At 40.3% G+C, this 22,549-nt stretch overlaps 1 protein-coding gene across 3 annotated transcripts in view; it reads right to left on the reverse strand.

The window, feature by feature from the left end:
• LOC136865936 (uncharacterized) overlaps nt 1–22,549 on the reverse strand; it is a 360,192-nt gene that overhangs the window by 214,427 nt on the left and 123,216 nt on the right. For all 3 annotated transcript variants that reach the window (XM_067142491.2, XM_067142489.2, XM_067142490.2), the window contains exon 8: nt 3,341–3,574. In XM_067142491.2, the coding sequence (XP_066998592.2) occupies nt 3,341–3,574 (234 nt within the window). The remainder of the gene's footprint in view (nt 1–3,340; nt 3,575–22,549) is intronic.

Below are 22,549 nucleotides of genomic sequence, written 5' to 3' on the forward strand. Positions count from 1 at the left end.
ATCATCATCACCCATTTCCCTAGTCCAGTTGCTGCCAGGTTGGGATGTTTATGGCACCTTTCCATCTTCCTCTTTCCAAACACCATTGTTTCTCCCTAACTGTGTTCCAATCCAGTTTCTTCTAATTATACTATTCTTGGTCGTTTTCAGCCCTTTCATCCTCTTAACATGTCCAAACCATCTAAGTTTATCCGTCTCCATTCTGTCGTATGGCTTTTCCACTCCAATTTCTTTCTGATGTTTTATTTCTTACTCTGTCCTTTCTTGTCTCTCCAATCATTCTTCTAAACTTTCATTTCAGTGGCCTGGATGTTATCCTCCTGTCTCTGTCTCTTTTTTCAGTGTACAGGCTCCATATGTCAGTATTGGGCAGTAGTAGTATATCTTTTACATCATCCCTTTACACTTCATTGATTCTTCCTTCCTCTACACCAGGTTTCTCATACTTTGATAAAATGCATTTCCCTGCTGAATCCTTTTACTGATCATGTCCATCCCTGCATCCTGCATCAATCTGCTTCCCAAGGAATTTATTGACCTGGGTGACAACTGTTTTAAGTTCAAAGATTATTTTGATGTGTGTCACTTTTGAGCAGTTTTAAGGTTTCCTTGTGCGATTAGTAATATTTACGTCTTCAGTGGATTTAAGATTCCCAGGAGGCATAGTGTAATTGTAGCATTATCTGAGAATACTTCCATGACAAAGATAGCTTCTAAATTGGGTATCTGTGTAGGTACTATAAATAGAACTACTCAGCGGCACACCCCAACTCAATTTCTCCAACGAAAAAGGGAAACTGCGGCAAGAAAGCTAAAATGACTCGCACTGATGAAAGTTTCCTCCTCAGCAGAAGTAAGTCAAACCCCAGGCTCACTGCTTTGTGTTTTGTGTGAACTGGGGGAAAGGGTGAATCTGCACATATCTAATGTTCATTGAAGACTTCTGGCAGCTGGAAGGAAAGTCCCCAGACCTGTAAATAAACACCTTCTAACATGAAAAATGCGTGGGAAACGTCTCTTGTGGGCACATAGTATCAGGATTGGACAATGGAACACTGGAAGAAAGTTCTTTTCTCTGATGAGAGTCACTTTGAAGTGCAGGGGCAGAGGGTTCAATATGTGTGCCGAACAAAGAATGAGCCAACAACTTCAGCACATTTGCAACAGACTGTAAAACACCCCATGAAGAAGATATTTTGGAGATGTTTCACTCAGGGAGGACCGGGACACTTAGCACCAGTTGATGGGATAATGAAATCCGACAAAAGTATGTGCTCAAAGCTTGTGGAATCTATGCCAAATCATGAAAAGCAACAGAAAGGAGCACATATTAGCTATTAACAAAGATTAAAGGAGTGTATCAGGTGAATAAGTCCAAAAGATATCAAAGTTATTAGTTATTGTGGTGTTCTGATTAATTCCCACCATACTGCAACATAAAATAAAGCATATAAATCAAATTAATTCTAAACCCTCTATTTGCAAACATGTTTCAGTAAAAAGAAACTAACATTCATTATTAGCATGTCTTCACCATTACATTCGTGAAATGAGTTGCTTATGCGCTATTTCACTACAATATAATTTTGTGACATCAATAAACACAAATATAACATACCCTGTATGTAAACTGAGGCCAAACTAAATACCAGATATGGTTTGAAACACAAACAAATCACAGATGTTATTAATACCACTGAAAACGGCCCTTAGTCATGATATAATTAGTATGGTATCTACAGCCCGAGAGTTTAAAGACATAAATCACTCGTTTACTGGGTAATACTGAATAAGAGTTCTACCGCTGAATAATTGTGGTGTTACAGAAGAATACTGAACGTGAGATTGGTAGAATCACGAAGAGATACCAAGTCAAATTAGTAAGAGGAGAACGATAGAACACATTGTAAGACATCCAGGACTTATTCAGATGGTTTTTGAGGAAAGTGTAGGCAGTAAGAACAGTATAGGTAGACCAAGGCATGAAAATGACAAACAAATAAGAGTAGATGTAGTAGTAGTTATTTATAGAAATGAAAAGGTTAACAGGATATGGTGGCATAGAGGGCTACATCAAACCAGTCTATGGACTGATCTGAACACGAACAAAATTGCCACAATATGTATCGTTTATAGATTATGTAATACCACATCAATAATAGATGCACACTAGAAGTAAGCAGACTAGTCCCTTGCCGACACAAGTATGGAATGGAGTAGAGACATGATTGACTACTAGCGTAATTGGCACAAACATCATTCAGCTCTGCCTAGCCATAGTTCTACTACACGCTCCTCAATGCACGATGTAGGGACAACGTTTTCAAATTCTCTAGTCTTGCTAGTCTCCAAAAATCACAAGATTCCATCTCAGACTGACCATCACTACAGACCTACAGGTGTTACAGTGACCAAATAGCTGTCTGATGAGTTACAGAAGTCAAGCCAAAGTAGAGGGCTGTGTAAAGTCTGTAATGAAGAGAACAATGCTGGACAAGGTGCAGCTACAATGACATTACACGATGTAAGCATCTAGCAGCATGCGGAAAGCCACACTACATTTCTCGTCCGCTAATGAATGTTACATCAGAGCACATGTGGTATATTTCGTCTATATGTGAGCTATCACTTGCATCACTGCTCTCCATATGTTTTCTTAACTTATGCAATTATTAAAAAAGACCATTGCAAACCATACCTAGTCATACAAATGACTGAAAAGGAATTAGCTGTCCTCCAGAATGATATATTTGTATACATGATTGTAACAGACATGCAAATAAAGTTTATAACAGTGAAGAATCTGGATTTTTATGTCCTCAATCACAAGACTATCTTGCTTCAAGCTTCTCTGCATGTTAATAAAGCTGACGATTAGGATATATCTTGCACGATCATTTTAGTCCTGATGTACAATCACTTCAAGAAACGACAAACTATCTCAAAGTAAGGAGAAACAAACAAGAGAAATGGAAAAGGGAAGGGAGGGAAGGAGTTAAATTCCCAAGTTTCATTCGATTTATAAAATATAAACTTAAAAGGAAGATTGACATGAGGATGAAATAAACTTATTTTTAAGAACTGACTTACAGAAATGTGTGTACAAACAAAATTAGTGTATAGCCCATCAACACAGAATCTAACTTATCGGTATTTATTTGTCGTCATGAGAAGAAAACAACAAACTGAATGGTTTCTACATGGTAAGCAATTTTCCTTCACAATTATCTATTTTATTACATAATAAATGATATGAAGAACATCAAAATATAGAACTGACAGGCTATAAAACATGGTCTCTTTCAACATTAATATAATATTAAACAGACAACTAACTTACCTTAATATCGAACTGTAGATATCTGCGAGCCATATCAGGACTAACTAGCTTTTCGATTACTTCAACAGGAACTAAAATATGGCATTGATATGCAGGACAAAGTATATGATGAGCATCCCCATCTTGGATCTTGACAGTAAGGTAACTTTCCCAACATGATGTACAAAAACGATGGTTGCACGACATGAGAACGGGCCGATCCCAGCATGGCATAGGCAACATACATATCTCGCACTGTAAAAAGAAGAAAACCTAGCTGCCATTTAAATATTTTACATAATAAATAAATCATACTTTTCTCACTATTCAATTACATTTCTCAGTTCCAAGCCATGCTTTGCAAGATGGTAATAAGAGCAATAATTTTAAAAAAATATATTGGCTTTACATCCCACTAACTACTTTTATGGTTTTCAGAGATGCCAAGGTACGAGAATTTAGTCCCGCAGGAATTCTTTTACGTGCCAATAAATCTACCAACATGAGGTTGATGTATTTGAGCACCCTCAAATACTACTGGACTGAGCCAGAATCGAACCTGCCAAGTTGGAGTACGAAGGCCAATGCTTCAACTGTCTGAGCCACTCTAGCCCAGTACTGAAAGATGGAAAGAACAATGTATAAACAAACTAGCTGTAGTACCTGTCACTGACGGGTCAATTACATAGCATGTGCATAATTACATGTTTGTCCATCCCTCATATCGTCCCCCAGATTTTGTCACATGCCTCTACCTGTCACTGTCTTGTCGTGACGTACTCGCTTTCTTGCTCACTGTGTCCCTTTGCACTTTCATATTGTTTTGTATTATTGCTGATCTTGATTTGATCTCTTCGTTTCTCTATAAAAGAAAGCCAGGTATTGGGTTAATATTCAAAATCTACAGACAGACGTATAAGCCAACGTTGCCAAAACTATCTCCATAGCAACTCTCTTTAGAGTCTATAGAATTAGTTACCTGTTCTTGGATTTAAACTTCTGCACAAATGCCACTGATATTTCCCTTATTTTTGGCTGTCTCAGAAAAAGGTATAGAAAAAAATTACAATGAGCTATTTTCATGCAAAAACCTACTGTAAGAGTTCTATACTCTAGGCCCCTTCTGAAGCACCCCATTCTGCTCAAATCTTCTGAACAATTTACAGCTAAGATCACACTTAATATTATTCTAAACCAAATAACAAGTTTCATTTAAATCCGCGCATCCATTTTCCTGTGATGCTGTAACAGGCACAGACAAACATTAAACTGAATTGAACATAGGTCTTACAATCACGTCAGTATTCTTGTCAGAGTACAATATTAACAGACAAAAAAACCAAAAACCAAACCCCATGGCACTAGAGCCCTTGAAGGGCCTTGGCCTACCAAGCAACCGCTGCTCAGCCTGAAGGCCTGCAGATTACGAGGTGTGGTGTGGTCAGCACAACGAATCCTCTCGGCCGTTATTCTTGGCTTTCTAGACCGGGGCCGCTACATCACCGTCAGATAGCTCCTCAATTCTAATCACGTAGGCTGAGTGAACCTCGAACCAGCCCTCAGGTCCAGGTAAAAATCCCTGACCTGGCCAGGAAGTGAACCCGGGGTCTCCGGGTAAGAGGCAGGCACGCTACTCCCTACACCACGGGGCTGGCTGTAATATTAACAAACAGGAATATTGAATTTAAAACCAATGCTCATCATGAATTCCTTCCAGCGAGCCGGGAAGGATGTTTAAGAACGATGTGCCTCTATTTATTACGATCCTGGTATGCTTCCTTTCTCTCTAAAGCATGCCATGTTTATCCTCTCTTCTCTAGGTCTTCTCAAATCTGATCTAACTACCTTTTCCTAGGGCATCCAATTGGTCTTCTTCCCAGAATGATATTTTCAAGATACTTCCTTAGTGTTCAAGTCACCTGCATCCACTTAACATGTCCTAGCCACTTCAGCCTTGCAACACTCAGCCTTTCTTCCATGGTCAGGATGACCTGCAGGTCTCTTCGTAATTCTGTGCTTATGCTCAACCAAATGAAAATAAACAACACACACACACAGTCTCTCCCTTTTTCACAAACACTACTATACTGACATTCTAACAGTAGCAAGTTCCAGAGCTGGAATGACTGGCAGCCAACGACAGTGGTGAACACCGCTCCGACGTTTACCATTAAGTATGCACCCTGCCCATTACTATCAGTGCTTCACAGCAGAAATCAAATAGCTGGAATACTATAATGAACCAGTATGTCACATAATGGTAGTTATCACAATATGTACGAATAATAATATTAATGTTATTGGATTTATGTCCCACTAAATACTATCACAGTTTTCGGAGATACCAAAGTGCTAGAATTTAGTCCTGCAGGAGTTCCTTTACATTCCAGTAAATATACAGACATGAGGCTGATGTATTTGAGCACTTTCAAACACCACCGGACTGAGCCAGGATCGAACCTGCCAAGTTAGGGTCAGAAGGCCAGCTCCTCAACCGTCTGGGCTGCTCAGCTCGGCACACACAATATGTATGAACCAGGGGAATGGCATGCTAAAAAGAAGAAAGTTACTTAATTCCCCAGCTACTTCCCGCCAATATTCAAGCAGGCTGTTCTACTGGATGCACAGCAGGAATGCCATCTATCAAAGATGAGTGGCAACAGAAGAACAAAATACATCACAAGCAATAGTCAATATAATGTTATTGTTGGTCAATTTTATGTACGTTCTACATTGTGGGCCTTCATATTTAGTTTTCTCCCGACTCTGTGATAATAGGGTATTTTCATTTTCTTTACAATTTTCATCATCAATATGGAATGATGACCACATGGTTTTCGCCTTAAGACAGTCACAACAAGAACCACTATCATTACCAGTTAACATGATTAAACAATATTTCCATGTTAGTAATGCTCAGCGTTGGCATGGATTATGCAACAAAACTCTAAATTATGACTATCTTTGTTATCACAGCTCGTAAGGTAAAACCATATGACATAAATAATCTATAACATTTGTTATGTCGTATTTATCAATATGACCACTAATAACATAGGTATTTGAGAATTACGTTTAAGGCCTTCCCCTGAACTACCATTTCACCCAGTGTGAATTAAATTATCTATGGTCTAGACTGTAGTGCCTTTTTCTACAACTCTGTATATCGATTTTAATTAAATTTTGTTTAACTATTTTCTTGTGCCTCTGCATTGATACGGGCTAAGCAACAACAGTCTAAATTCATGAATGGCTCTGTTATCATAGCCAGTACAGCAAAACGAAGAGATGCAGAGTCAAATTAGTAAGAGGAGAACTACTTGACCACAAGAAGAGAGAGAATGATAGAACACATCATAAGACATCCAGGACTTATTCAGATAGGTTTTGAGTGAAGTATAGGCAGTACCCTTTATGACAGAGCCCATTATTCCCCTAGGCAATCTATATCCCCCTCCATTTGCCTCATATGACTCAACCACTAAAGACAGTTTACGTGTACAGCTTCAAAACTAGAGTTTGTTCCTAATTTAGCCTTCATTTCCTCATTCAGAGTACCCTCCTGCCATTGTTAACAAGTGTTTGAACCAGTGATCATTCTCACTACTTTCATGTCTTGTTACTTTTAACAGATGAATAAGATAACCTAAACTCCCACACAGCAAAGCTGGTCTGAAAACAGACTGGTATACGGGTGGTTCTGTTCGGGAGCTGACTTCTTTCCTACAGAATACCACTGATCATAGTTTATTAACTTCATTAGCTGTGCATTGATAGTTCCAACAATCACAATTATAAAGCTGGATTTTGCACCTATTCAACACTTTTTATTTATTTTGATTTATTTAATACACAGGATAGAGACAGGAGATTATAAAGTGTACCTGACAGGTGTTAAAAAGGGAAGGGCAGAGTCTGGGGTAGGGCTGTTTATAAGAAATACTATTGCACGCAACATAGTTTCTGTTAGGCACGTAAATGAGCAAATGACGTAAGTAGATTTGGCAGTTGGAGGAATCAGGACAAGAATTGACTCAGTGTATTCACCATGTGAAGATGCAGATGAGGATGACTTCAAGTTTTATGAAGCACTGAGTGACATCGTAGTCAGGGTCAACAGCAATGATAGGATAGTGGTAATGGGCAATTTCAATGCGAGAATTGGAAATCAAACTGAAAGATAGATACGAAAGGGTGATTGGTAAATGTGGAGAAGATATGGAAGCTAATAGAAATAGGAAGAGTTTGCTGGACTTCTGTGCTAGAATGGGATCAGAAGTTACAAATACATTCGCATACAGCTATTCACTGCTACACATGGGAGAGCAGGGGCACCAGATCCATAATAGACTATAACTTAACCGACTTTGAATTCAGGAAATCTGTCAGGAATGTGAGGGTTTTTCGGGGATTTTTTGAATGATACAAACCACTATCTGATATGTAGTGAACTAAGTACCTCTAAGCCTAGGATAGAGAGAGTAAAATCTGTCTGTTAGATGGATAAGGGTAGAAAATCTCCAGAACAAGGAAATTAGAAGTACATGGATATGATTAGTGAAAAGTTCCAAACAGTGGACAGTAAGCAGGTTCAAGATATAGAAAGAAAATGGGTGGCATACAGGGATGCTATAGTACACTCATGCTCAGAAATTAAGGATAATGTTGATACATGGTGAAACAACACTATGGTGGGCGGTTTGCGGTTTTAAATCACCTCGGGGTATGACCATGTGGTGCATTTGACCTGCAGTTCGTCGCACAGTGGCGCTGGCAGCAGTCCAAATACGCAGAGGTGTGTTGGTGCATGTCAGAGTACGGTGTAGTGAGTAAGTGTGCAGATATTTTCAGATGTGGTAATGGGGACTGTGTGGTGAAAATGGCTCAACGAACACATATTGATGACGTTATGAGGGGCAGAATAATAGGGCAACTGGAGGCTGGTCAAACACAGCAGGTCGTAGCACGGGCCCACCGTGTTCCACAAAGTGTGATCTCAAGATTATGGCAACGATTCCAGCAGACAGGAAACGTGTCCAGGCGCTACCGTACGGGAGGTCCGCAGTGTACAACACCACAAGAAGACCGATATCTCACCATCAGTACCCGCAGACGGCCACGGAGTACTGCAGGTAGCCTTGCTCGGGACCTTGCCACAGCCACTGGAACAATTGTCTCCAGACACACAGTCTACAGACGACTCAACAGACATGGTTTATTCGCCCGGAGACCTGCAAGGTGCATTCCACTGAATCCTGGTCACAGGAGAGCCTGTAAAGCCTGGTGTCAAGAACACAGTACATGGTCATTGGAACAGTGGTCCCAGGTTATGTTCACAGACGAGTTCAGGTATAGTCTGAACAGTGATTCTCGCCGGGTTCTCATCTGGCGTGAACCAGGAACCAGATACAAACCTCATAATGTCATTGAAAGGGACCTGTATGGAGGTAGTGGTTTGATGGTGTGGGGTGGGATTATGATTGGTGCACGTACACTCCTGCATATCTTTGACAGAGGAACTGTAACAGGTCAGGTGTATCGGGACGTCATTTTGTACCAGTATGTCTGTCTTTTCAGGGGTGCAGTGGGTCCCACCTTCCTCCTGATGGATGATAACGCACGGCCCCACCGAGCTGCCATCGTGGAGGAGTACCATGAAACAGAATATATCAGGCGAATGGAGTGGCCTGCCTGTTCTCCAGACCTAAATCCCATCGAGCACGTCTGGGATGCTCTCGGTCGATGTATCGCTGCACGTCTTCAAACCCTTAGGACACTTCAGGAGCTCCGACAGGCACTGGTGCAAGAATGGGAGGCTATACTCCAGCAGTTGCTCGAAACCCTGATCCGGAGTATGCCAACCCGTTGTGCGGCCTGTGTACGTGTGCATGGCGATCATATCCCATATTGATGTCGGGGTACATGCGCAGGAAACAGTGGCGTTTTGTAGCACGTGTTTTGGGACGGTTTTCTCAACTTATCACCAATACCGTGGATTTACAGATGTGTTTAGTTTGGGTTTACTATGTGCCTATGCTATTAGCGCCAGTTTTGTGTAGTGCCATGTTGTGTGGCACCACAATCTGCAATTATCCTTAATTTATGAGCATGAGTGTAGAAACAGCAAGGGAATGTCTAGGAACAACTGTGTGTAAGGATGGCAAAAAGCAAACCTCTTAATGGAATGATAAAGTGAGAGCAGCTTGTAAACATAAAAAGAAAGAGTATCAGAAATGGCTCCAAACAAGGACTAATGCAGACAGGAATTGTATGTAGAGAAAAACAGAGCAAAACAAATAGTTGTTGAATCCAAGAGAAGTCGAGGGAAGGTTTTGGTAATAACTTGGAAGGACTAGGTCAAGCAGCAGGGTAACCTATCTGGACAGTAATAAAGCAGCTTAAGAAGGGAGGGAAAATGGAAATGAACAGTGTTTTGGGTAAAGCAGGTGAACTCATAATAGATCCCAGGGAATCACAGGAGAGGTGGAAGGAATATTTTGAAAATCTTCTCAACGTAAAAGGGTATCCTCCTTGTGATGTCACAAACAACCAAGCTCATGGGGAGGGGGGCAATGATGTTGGTGAAATTACACTTAATGAAGTGGAAAGGATGGTAAATGAACTCCATTGTCATAAAGCAGCAGGAATAGATGAAATTAGACCTGAAATAGTATAGTATAGTGGGAAGGCAGGGATGAAATAGCTTCACGGAGTAATAAGATTAGCACGGAGTGTTAGTAAGGTACCTTCAGATTGGACAAAAGCAGTAATTGCACCTATCTATAAGCAAGGGAACAGGAAGGATTGCAACAACTATCGAGGTATCTCAATCAGTGTATGTGTATGTTCCGTCCTCAGCCCTAAGACTGGTTGGATGCTCAATAGCTCCACCATCAGCTGTCATAGATTCCACCAGCAAAGGCAACTGCTTAATAGCGACTGCACAGTTCTACCCAAATTAATCCACACTGCCATTTTATATCCTTTAGTAAATGATCCATGTAAACTATCAACAATAAAGGTGAAAATGGTGACTAGCGGGAGAAGTTAATTTGTTAACGATGAAGAACTGGCTGTATATCTTAATAATGTTTAGTGAAGAAGAGGATGATGAAGACTCCGTATACCCAGCAAAGTGTTCACTGGTGGTGAATAGTAAATTCACAGAGGCTTGCAGACTGAACACTGAAAGGCATACAGTCTATAATGAAGATGTATGTACGAATTAATACATTTTGCAATACCAGTTTCAGCCTCTAATATAAATCATATTCAGCTGCTGAAGAACCTTGATTTGATAAAATAACATACAATAAAACACTATTTCTAAGATTAAATGATACAATTTGTAAAACTTGCATCAAATTGGAGTTATAAAGGTCTAAAATTATATCTAAAAGTTAATTTGTGAAGTGTCACTGGTGTGGTTTTGATGCTCTGTTAACACGCTCTTAATGAATTGTACATTTCTACATTAAAACAAGTACGTATTTTGCATGTTTAAAAGATGCAAGAGAATTGTCATTAGATTTTAACTATGCCGCTAGATGGTGCGCAAATTCATTATCAAGCATTGAATTTTTAAAGTCCGTGTTTTTCTATGACGTATGCTCTCCATGCCGCGTGAATAAAATGGTGACTAGCGGGAGAAGTTAATTTGTTAATGATGAAGAACTGGCTGTATATCTTAATAATGTTTAGTGAAGAGGATGATGAAGACTCAGTTGAGGAATTCATTCTCCAAGTAGTGAGGAATAGGAAAGTGAAAGTGTTATCTGGAGTGATAACAGCAAGTTTTCTGTAAACACTCAACCACGTGCTCATTGTCCGAGTGTAAACATTGAAAGTAGTAATGACTATCTGAGTGACAGTACTGACGATGATGATGATGATGATGATGATGATGATGATGATGGCTCTAACAATATCCAACAGCAAGAATTTCCTGTTTTCCGTGAAATTCAATTAGGTCAAGATGCAAAACACCAACCCTCACCTCATTATTATGATACTCCTGGCCCGAGACACGCCCCTTTGTCAGACGCTAACCTAAAGCGTATTTTTATTTTATTTTTCACGGCTCAGTTATGGAACCTCATAACTACAGAGACAAACAGATATGAGAAATCATGTATTTTCACCACAAGCCAGAGTACAGCAGTGGAGCCCGATTACATTGACTAAAATGAAGACGTTCATTTCTGTTTTGTTGGAAATGGCTATAACTAGAAGGCGAGCATATTTTCTTATTGGGTCAAAAACTCCCCTTATATTCCATGGTTTGGAAATATGTTCTCAAGAAACAGATTCCAACGTTATAAACAAACAGGCAATCAAGACTTCATAGGATACATAAGGGATGAAAAACAACATTTTCAGGGCTAGGAAAAACGTGATCATACTAAGCAGTAATAACTAAAATTCGTTACATGATAAGGGAGGTATTTTTATATAGATTTAATACGAGAATTGGGACTTCGAATTTACGACATGCTAAGCGGGAAAACGTGTTAATGAGGAATGCACTACCTAGGTTTCATTGCACTTGAAATTATCTACCCGTTCTACTTTTGTATTCCTGACCCAATATTTTATCCTCTTGGGTTTCTTCCCTACCGATATCACTTTAGTCTTGGAAATTAACGTTTTCATATCATACCCATTGCACATTTTTTCAGGCTTTGGCCCAGCCTGCCTTTAAGACCAATACATCAGCAGAGGCCAAACTGCACAAGTATGAAGGATGAGTTCTCCACCTAATCAATACTTTATTTTACAGTGTCAATATTATTTACATAAAAGTACAGTACCAGTTTCGACCTGTAAATAGGTCATCTTCAGCTGTTGAAGAACCTGCTTAATAGCGACTGCACAGTTCTACCCAAATTAATCCACACTGCCATTTTATATCCTTCAGTAAATGATCCATGTAAACTATCAACAATAAAGGTGAAAGAATACAGTATTATCTAACACCTGTAAGTACCCTAGAATTCTTTAAAACAAACACCACCACTCATTCTACCGTCAACACTCAATGCGCCCCAATTATCAACATTAAAAATATCTGACTGCCTGTAATTATCTCCCCCTTTAATACCATAATCCCTCAGTACACCTAATATCTTTTCTACTCTTATCAAATGCCTTCTCTAGATCTATAAATCAATCATAACTGTCGATTCCTCTTGTAGCACTTTTTTCCTAACAGCCCAACAAAGGTTTCCACCCAGCTTAGTCTCCACACTGTCCTTTCCAAAATGTCAATGAATTACAACTCTTTAGACTGGGACATCTGCCACTGTTTATTTACTCATGAATTCTTTGCTGAACCTATGCTTTGATAAGATGGAAGATCTCTTTCTTAGCTTGCGAGTTTGTTCCATTTCACGACATCTGCAAGGCCGTTCTCTTCTCCGTTATCAGAGCAACAATTTCTTGATCATTTTCATCAAACCAGTCCTCTGGTATCCTAGAGTACAAGCATCTTCAATGACGATCTTCAAGATCTCCCAGCACTGCACTGAATCTGGAGGATAATCGTTTGGCAGTTTAATCTTCCCTGTGACCCTAAATTTCTCAATATCAAAAGCACACCTACAGTTATTCTGTTACTTTCTCTGATAAGGAACAGAAATATGCATCGTAGATCTGATGAGTCTGTGATCTGTCCAACATTCATCTCCTCTTACCATAGGTCTTGCGATAAGAACATCATGTAGATCTATAGTCTCTGAGATGCCAATGCTTTGAAGCAATCTCTTTGATTGAAGATTGTATTGATTATGATTAACCCACGCTCTTTATTGGAAAGGAGTCTGGCTCCACTAGAATTTCCTTTGCCTACTCCCTCCTTGCCAATGACATTGTTCCACACTTAGTAATCCTTACCCCCACTCTAGCATCGAGATTGCCTAGAAGGATAGTTCTATCTTGCTGAATGATGTTCGACAATATGGAATCCATGAATGTCTTACGTTTCAACTTCCATTTTTAAGGTTGGGGCATATGCACTGATCACTGTGGCATGCCAATTGCCACTCAACGAGAGTCTTAATTATATACAATAAACTTATTGTAATTCTGTATTGACAGTTTACAATGGTATAAAAATTGGCAATGTAAGTGTCCACCTAGTTAATACAACTATATTTATATACAACTTTTTAAATTTGGGACCTGTGGAGAATCTCTTTCAAAAAAAAAAAAAAACATTTGCTAGGTTGTGTAAAATACCATCTTGGATATGACCTGTTCACTATGCATCTTCCAAGGAAATGTTTACTGTATGGTGTAAAATATTATTGTGGAATATTTTAATTGTATTCCTTTTATCTAAACTTTGAAATATAACTACTAAATTGTAAATTATTATTATGGTTAAGTGATATTTTGTAACGTATGTAAAAGTTTCAAACAAATTTATTAAAAAACCACCATTCCAATACGGCTATCATAATGAGACTCATAACGTAATAATTTTGTAACTTTCCGGAAATTTTGTGACGCAGACTTTTGGAACAGGGTATGTTGACCCTTGTCGATTCTAGAAGCATGTCTTTACTAATTCTGGAAGATGGAAGGTTCGCAATCAGGGATTGCCACGGTTCTGAAATATTGTGAAAACGTCGCGACTTGATAAAGAGTTTTGATTGGTGGATCTGGGTGGCGATGGGAAAGCTCCTGTGCTCCGATTGGTCACTTGGTAATCACACCAGGGCCAGCCTAGCCTTTTTAAGAGAGTGAGGTGAGATTTCGTGGTCTTTTGTTCTCTCGTCAGTCCAACGATCAGACGCACATCGGCGAATCCTCGCTCCCAGGATGGGCTACCTTGGGGTAAGCACTGCTGGTTTCAGTTCCACCTTAATTTATATTTAATGTTCACTTGTATTTAACATAGGAGTTTACCCTACTCGCTCAGACTCGCCACTCAATTCCTCAGATGCCTCAGAAAGCACGTTATTAATATTGTGTTTGTATCCTGTGGTTCCTCTTAGGCTCAAAATTGTATTGTAGAAGTTGCATTATGTTAAGATATCATTAGTTAACCTCTTGGCCTAAGAGGAAGCTCTCGGCAACTACATCTAATTTGTATTTTGGAAATTGTGTAACTGGATTGTTGGGATAGGTGGATTTTGTTCCGAATTTATTTGTAATGTTTATTTTGGAGAATAATATCTTCAATCACAGGGATCACCATTGATTTTTCTGGAAACCCGCAACCCTCGTATCCCAAAGGCCCTGGTAGATTTCCCAGACCCGCTCCACTTTTATTTATCTTAGTCGTCACGTTGCCCAACCTGATGTTCATTTGTTTGTATTGGCGCAGTTCATCTGATGTTTTACTTGGTGCAAAAGTTTTAAGGTGCCATGTAATTTAATTTTTTTCCCCTTTTCTTAACTGTGTATTGTGTAACCTCTGGAACCCTGTTACATATTGGTAGCCGAGCAAGTGATTGATTGTGAACGAAAGAAAAGTGAATGGTGATTGTACCTAACCTAAAAAGGCTTAAGGTCTGAAAGTCGTAAATCGCATTGAAATTTAGTTTCTGCCTATCAGGATGGCTCGTGTTCCTAATCCTTTTCATTTGAAAAAGTTAGAATTAATTTACAAACTTCGTATCCGCAAACTGATTTCTACAGGCAATGTCAGAGATGACATGAGCCTATGGAAACAGTCCCTTAATTTACCCGTAACCATTCCTGAGTTAACTATGGATGAATTGTGTGAGTCTTTGGCCATGGTTAACGACAAACTGGTAGAACTTAAGGCCATTCTTGTGTCTTTCGGTGCTTCTGAGCCCTCATATGGCCAATTAGTGCAGGTTAAGGCACAGTTATTACATTACCCGGACAGAATTAGGGATTTGTTGTCTCTTAAACTGCCAGCAAAGGAGCGGCAAGAGTGTGAATCCTTATTAGTATGGTTTACAAGAATATTGGACAAAATCATAGGCTTGCTTGAAGGGAATGAGTTGCCTAACACTAGTTCTGAAGTTCAAGTGTCTACCCTTTCTGAATCGCGTGAAAGTGTTAACTCTGGTTCCGCATCTGTAGCTTCGCAAGTGTGTACTGTGGCCACTAGTGCTAGTGTTATTCAGGAGTCGGATGCGAGTAATGCTCGCCTGGGACATTCTGCTTTGTTGTCAAGAGCTATGACACCTGTAAGTGATTCATGTATCTTCTTTGCATGCCGGTATCTCTACTAATTTTCCTGTGGTAACTGGTAATTCTGCCGTGGCTCAGTGTCTGCCCTCTGTTACACAACCTGGTCCTTATGCAATGGTGCAAAACCATCCCCCTGTCTTAGTGCCACCTGTATCAAGTGCTCTTTTAGGTTGCATAACCCCTATACAAGTGGTTAATGCTCCGATGGTCTCTCAGATTAGCGAGAACCTTTCAAAGATGAGATTATCTGCACCTGTAACATTGCAGGCTAATGGTAGTCCAACCTAACTTTCAGTACTCCATCCTCTTCACAAGGACGCTCGAATCAAGGGTACGATGCCACTGTAACCCCTCAGGACTACTCTAAGCCTTCCCAGCCACCTCCTACACCTGCCTTCCACCAGATTTTCTCCAACCTACCTCACCCATTGACTACTGGGTTTGAGGGAGTCTCTAAGTTTTCGGCTAACTCGATTGACGAGGTTATTTCTTTCCTTCGGTTTTTAATAGAGTTTAAGGATCAGGCAATCATATACAATCTCATTAATGATCACATGTTTCAAATCCTATATCAACATATATCTGGAGCTCTTTCTGAGCATATCGTTAGAGCCATTTCGGAAAGATGGACTGTAGATCAGTTTCACGCACATGTGCTTGAATTTTTCATTCCTTCTCGCGCCTTGTCTTCATTAGTGCAGAAGCAATATTTCAGACTGCAGCATTTGAACGAGTCGTTATCTGAATATATTCAAGACATTAAGCTCCATGCTAGGATTTTTATGCTCCACTATTCTGAGTCTCAAATGGTTGCCAGCATTGTTGAAGGTCTTGCCCCGAACTATAGGTCATATCTCTCTCTTTCAACACAACCAGGAACTTCTGCTCAGTTGGAAGCTGTCTCTGTTTCTGCAAAAGATGTTCGGTACGCCGACAAGTGACGCATTGCATTAGTCCCCCCTCCTATGAGCATGCCCTCTCCTCAGAATACTAAAACCTCCCCTTCACCTGCTTCCAAGCCGCGTAACTCTCGCGCATGTTTTAATTGTGGCTCCACTGATCATTTCCAGCGGAATTGTCCTAAGGTTGGGGCCTTAGGCAATACAAAGCCTGCCATGGGTAGAGTCTCTTCCACCAATACTTCTTGCCGATACTGTGGATCAAATAGGCACTTCTCTAGGCAATGCCTACGTAATACTTCAGGGTCTGGACCTCCAGGCAATAGTAATTCTAGATGACTAACCGCCATTTCTGATGGTAAATCCCAAGGTGTGGCTTCTTGTTTTGTCTGTCATACCTGTACATTGAAGGCTGATTTACCTAATTCTGAGGCTGATGATTGATCCCAATCTGAACCTAGTATCCATTTTCAGCAATCTTGTGCGATTTCTGCCATCCCTTCTTGTAAATTACCTTACTTATGCTTAGAGGTAAATAATGGACCTGTCTGTGCATTGGTAGATTCTGGATGTAGTATCACCTTGATGAGTGAGACCTGGTATAATTCGATGAAAACTGTTTGCAAGTTACCTACATTAGAATCAGTCCTTAACCTGCCATACAGCTAATTCTAACTCATTGAACATTGTAGGATCCCTAGATGTCAAGATAAGAGTGTGATTTCACATGGAAAATGCCCGTACTAGTGGCAAAAGATTTATCCTGTCAGTTAAGTTTGGGTGCAAACTTTTATCGCCAAAACTGGCATGATTTTGGACCTGCAGAACAGATTCCATTTTAAATTTTCTGCAAGAACCTTTGAGCTGTGTGATCGCTCCCCTATTCTGCCTTGTCATGTTAATGCTGTTCCTAAAGATACGGGCGAGCCCAAAGCTTTTGATTTTGATCATTTACCCGAAGATCAGGCCAACCAACCTAGGATGTCTTTACAGACAAGTTAGGTGTCACCAATGTTTTAAAGTATGAAATTGAAGTCACGGATAACACACCTGTTCCCTCTCCTCCGTATCGGCTGTCGCCTCCCAAAATGGAAGCCCTTAAGGCTATTATTGACCAAATGCTCGCTGACGGAGTGATGTGCCCTTCTAAGTCAGCTTATTATTTTCCCATGTTTCTTGTCCCTAAACCGCAAGGTGGTTATCGTCCTGTCATTGACTGTCGGATGTTGAACCGTAAAGTGGTCCTCCAATCTGTTCCCCTTCCTGATTTGCACTCTTGTTTTTCTTGGTTTGCTAATGCCAAAATTTTTAACACCTTTGATTTAAATTAGGCATATTACCAGATACCTCATGCCAAGGAATCCAAGCACCTCACTGCTCTTGCTACTGATTGGAACCTCTATGAATTTAAACGAGTTCCATTCGAGCTACCCACAGACGCTGCTGTCCTTACTCGGTTACTGGATGATGTTTTGTCAGACATTAAATTCAAGTTTGTGTATAATTTACCTTGACGATTTGGTAATTTTCAGTGAAACCTTTGTGATGAAATTAAAGTGAAAAACCCCTCCTTTATTATGCTTTTCGACTTGGTATCTCTACCTTAGAAATTTGTGAAACTGAAAGCAACATACATCCTCCAAATTTTATTTTTTTAATGGATTGAATTATGACTCACAAACCTCGTCCTTGTAAGTGCTACAACTGTATGGAATTCCTCGACCAGACAAAAAAAATTGTAAGTTCTGCATATTATATTTATTGGTGTTTCATCACATTGGATATCTCGCCTCTTCAACTGCGATTGCGCTGGCTTAATCTGGAAGAATTTGTGTTAGGCATACAATCCGTTTCAAAACAGTGTTTTTCATTTCTTTTAGAACTGACTTTCGCTTCAGTTTTAATAGTTACTGAAATTCTTGGAACTACGAAAAGTGGTAGCTGTACAAGTTTAGGTTTTGGCATCAAACTAATAATTTTCTGTTCAGCTGTTGTAATTTGAATTACTGTATGTTTCTATTGTGTTATTTGGATTTTGCCTCGTTTCATTTGGTAACGCTTTAATTGTCCAAGGCAAGGTAATTTAGTGAGGAAGTTCCCACAAGAACTTTAGTAATTGAATCATTTTTGGGTTTCTTTGGTAGATTAATTTTATTTATTTCACCAACTTTGAGGTACTATATAATTTCCTTCTTTGTTTCTCATTTAGTTGCATTGTTGCGATCGTGTTCTGTGATTGGGTAAACCGTGTATTATGGCATCACCCATTCTTGTTGGTGATGATTATTGTTTGGGGGTGATTGTTTTGGCGGTGTCACCTGATATGAATTTCTTTCAGTTAATTCTGTTCGTTTCTTGTGTTAATTCTTGCCTATTTTACCATGTTGTGAGTCTCCCGATTTTTAAATTTAAAAAAATTAGTATGATGTTTAAAATTATTGAAATTGTAAACTCCATTTCATGAAGACATCTTGAAATTATGTACATGACCGAGGATGGTGAAGTTACGTAGGGTTTACTAATGTAGTTGTGAGTTTTACTGTAAATATCCTTGGGGTATCAGCCGATTCCGTCATTCGTTTGGGTATGATTTTCTTAAGATTTATTTTTCTTCTGAGGATGTTCAGTGGCTTTAAAATTAATTGCATATTTTAAATAAATTCATTTTATCAGTTGAATGGTCTGGTGTTTATTTAATTTAATAATTTCGTGCGGCTATTTCTAGCCGAGTGCAGCCCTTGTAAGGCAGACCCTCCGATGAGGGTGGGCGGCATCTGCCATGTGTAGGTAACTGCGTGTTAATGTGGTGGAGGATAGTGTTGTGTGTGGTGTGAGAGTTGCAGGGATGTTGGGGACAGCACAAACACCCAGCCCCCGAGCCATTGGAATTAACCAATGAAGGTTAAAATCCCCGACCCGGCCGGGAATCGAACCCGGGACCCTCTGAACCGAAGGCCAGTATGCTGACCATTCAGCCAACGAGTCGGACCTGGTGTTTATTCATGGAGTAGTTAATCAAGTTTTAATACAGTAACCATGTTCCACGGTTTATTATCACCTGCACTGTTCATGGTAAGTTCTTATTTATTTATATTTTCCCTTCTTGTTGTGCTGTTATGGTGATATGTGCTTCCACATTTGTTTAATTTATTTGCTGACCGGTCTGGATGATTTGGGGAGATCGTGGGACTGGCTCACCTTCAACGAACACCTTGTTCATCTCAAAGAAGTCCTTGAAAGAGTGCGTAAAGCAAGTCTAACCCTTAAGGCCAGCAAAGTTTCTTTCGCACAACCCCAGATGTTCTTCTTAGGCCATATTGTGGCGGGGAAGGGTGTCTATATTGATCAGTCTCGCACTGCCACCATCCAAAATTTTCCCACGCTGAGACATCAAGGCCGTAGCCAGATTTATTGGCAAGGTTAATTTCTTCCGTAAATTCATCCCCAATTTTGCTGAAAGGGCAGCTCCATTAAAAGCCTTGAGAAGAAAGGATGTCAAATTTGTGCGGGACGATGCCAACGTGAAGCCTTTTGTGACTTGAAATCCGCCTTATGTAACGTTCCTGTACTGGCTATGCCAGACTTTTCTAAACGCTTCATCCTTCAGACTGATGCCTCTTCCACAGGTATATCTGGCGTTCTCCTTAGGAATTTGAAGAGCAGCGTCTTCCCATTTCTTATGCTCCTCGTACTCTGAATCCTGCTGAACGAAACTATTCCATTTATGAATTGGAAGCCTTAGTTGTTGTCTTCTCTTTAGAACGGTTCAGAATGTACCTGGAACATCTGCCTTTCGATCTTGAAACTGATAATCAGGCATTAAGTTGGGTACTGGCCAAGCCAAGAAGGACCGGTTGTCTTGCGCGTTGGGCAGTATGCATCTCAGCCTTCCAATTTGTAGCTCGTCACATTCGTGGCACTGAAAACGTTGTGGCTGATGGCCTCAGTAGGATGTTCTATCCAGGCAGTTCTGATCCTTAATCAGAGCCTGCAGAACCATCTCCTGAACAAGTTTCAGCCTTTGTGAATGTAGTTCTCACTGACTCTCCCTTCCTTTTCAAAGATATAACTAAACATCAGGAGGACGTCGTGAATTAAAAGCTATTATTGACAGGATTAAATCTGGTGAACATGTTAAGCTTTATGTCCTTAAGAATGGTGTCTTGTGTTGTCCTGCTCGCGGTCGCAGAGACCCCAAAATCATCGTCCCAACTAACCCAGTTTCATGAATCCCCAATGCGGGGTCACCTTGGTGTTTTCAAAACTAGAGAGAAAATTCATAAACACTTCATTTGGAAATTCGTGGATGGTGAAATCTGTACCCTTGTTAAATCTTGTGAAACTTGCAACATCAGTAAAAGCGCTCCTAATACTCGCCAAGTTCTGTTGTCTTCCGAGCAAGCTTCTTGTCCAATGGAGAGATTGTTCATAGAATAGATTGGTCCTTTCCCGCGATCACGGACCGGCCATCGTTTCATATTTGTGTGTGTTGACGCCTTTTTGTGTTTTACGTGGCTGTTCCCAACTCGTATGGCTAATGCCAATACCACCATCTCGTGCTTGAAACAGATCTTTGCTTCATTTGGACCCTGTCAATTTTTGGTGAGTGATAATGCAAGAGCTTTTACCTCTGTCCAGTTCCGGAATTTCTGTTTCGATCTATTCATTGCTCATGTAACCACTACCCCGTATTACCCGAGGCCAAATTATGATGAAAGAGTGAATCGTAATCTTCGATTTGCTCTCATTGCTTATCACTCCACTGACCATTCTAAGTGGGATTCATCACTAAGTTGGTTGTACTTTGCCATTAACACTGCCGTCCATGAAAGTCACAAGCAAAATCCTGCTTCATTAATGTTGGCCTTTACTCCTAATTCTCCACTAACAAATCTGTGGTCAATTAATGATCTTCTGCCTGATAACACCAGCCCCGAAAAGATCCGAGGTAATTGGCACCATGCGCGAAAAACTTGAAAGTTTATTAAGCTAAAGTTCCGCATAATTACAACCACTGGCGTAGACCACACAATCTGTCTGTGGGTAACCAGGTGTTTATTAAAACGCGCCCCGTCAGTAGTACTGCGGACCATGTTATCAGTAAGTTGGGCACCAGATTTTGAGGTCCCTGCACTATCTTAAAGTTCCTTACCCCTGTGTCATTATTGGTGAGTGATCCCAAAAGGAAAAGGATCAACAGAGTACACCTCTCTCAGGTAAAGGTACCTTAAGTTGTATAGGGAGAGGTAAATTCCAATTTTTGTGATGATGTAGATTTAGTTGTAAGGTATTTGTAAAATTTTAGATGTTGGCCAGCACGTATTATATCTGTACCCTGATCATAAGTGATTTGAGTAATTTAGTAATAGAAATTGTAATTGTTATTGTGTAAATACATTAGGTGTCCTCAAACATTTATCTCCCTTAGTGTAATGGGTTTAGTATGATAAGTTAGGTAGGTTTTAGTTTAGGGTCACTGATTGGAATTTATTTCCCTAACATATCGGGCTCCGGGTAAACTCCTGTAGTTTTATTTTCTTTCACCCCACTTTAATCTTCTCAGAAATGTATGGATAGTGCTTGCCCCAGAGCTAGGTGCCCTAATGTCCCTGGTGTGGGAGGGGGCCTCTACATGAAATTCGTTGAGCCACCGGTTGGTTGACTCTATGTTAGTCAGTAAATTAAAGAAAGAACACAAACCATCCTTTGGAAACGGTCTTGTCACCAAGATCTTCTAGTCAAGCAGGGTAGCTTTGCCTCGAGTATTCCCTTGTCTGCTGAGTGTTGGTTTTTGTTGCAGTGGCTGCAGTGACCGACTTCATCTGATGGCACCCGAACGTGCCAAGTTGAGAGGCATACTGTATGACTTGAGCGCTACCATCCGGCACCGCAATCCAGTGGCAAAGTGTCCCGATGGAGACAGTCTGGCTAGACTGCGCCTCACCCCTCTGCCCATTAACCGTTGGTTCGAGATACGGCTGGGCTGTGCTGCAACTTACCTAGTGACCTGGTTTGGTCTGAACTTGAATGGAGGCTGTTGGCAAACGGCCGTGTCGGCAGCCACATCATCAGCAATAACCTGTGGTCCTATGATTAATGTGAGAACTGATGCCTTCTTTCTTACAAGAAAGTGAATGGGCTCCGAATTACTGACATTTGGTAG

The sequence above is a fragment of the Anabrus simplex genome, chromosome 3, assembly GCF_040414725.1.
Source record: "Anabrus simplex isolate iqAnaSimp1 chromosome 3, ASM4041472v1, whole genome shotgun sequence".
NCBI lineage: Eukaryota > Metazoa > Arthropoda > Insecta > Orthoptera > Tettigoniidae > Anabrus > Anabrus simplex.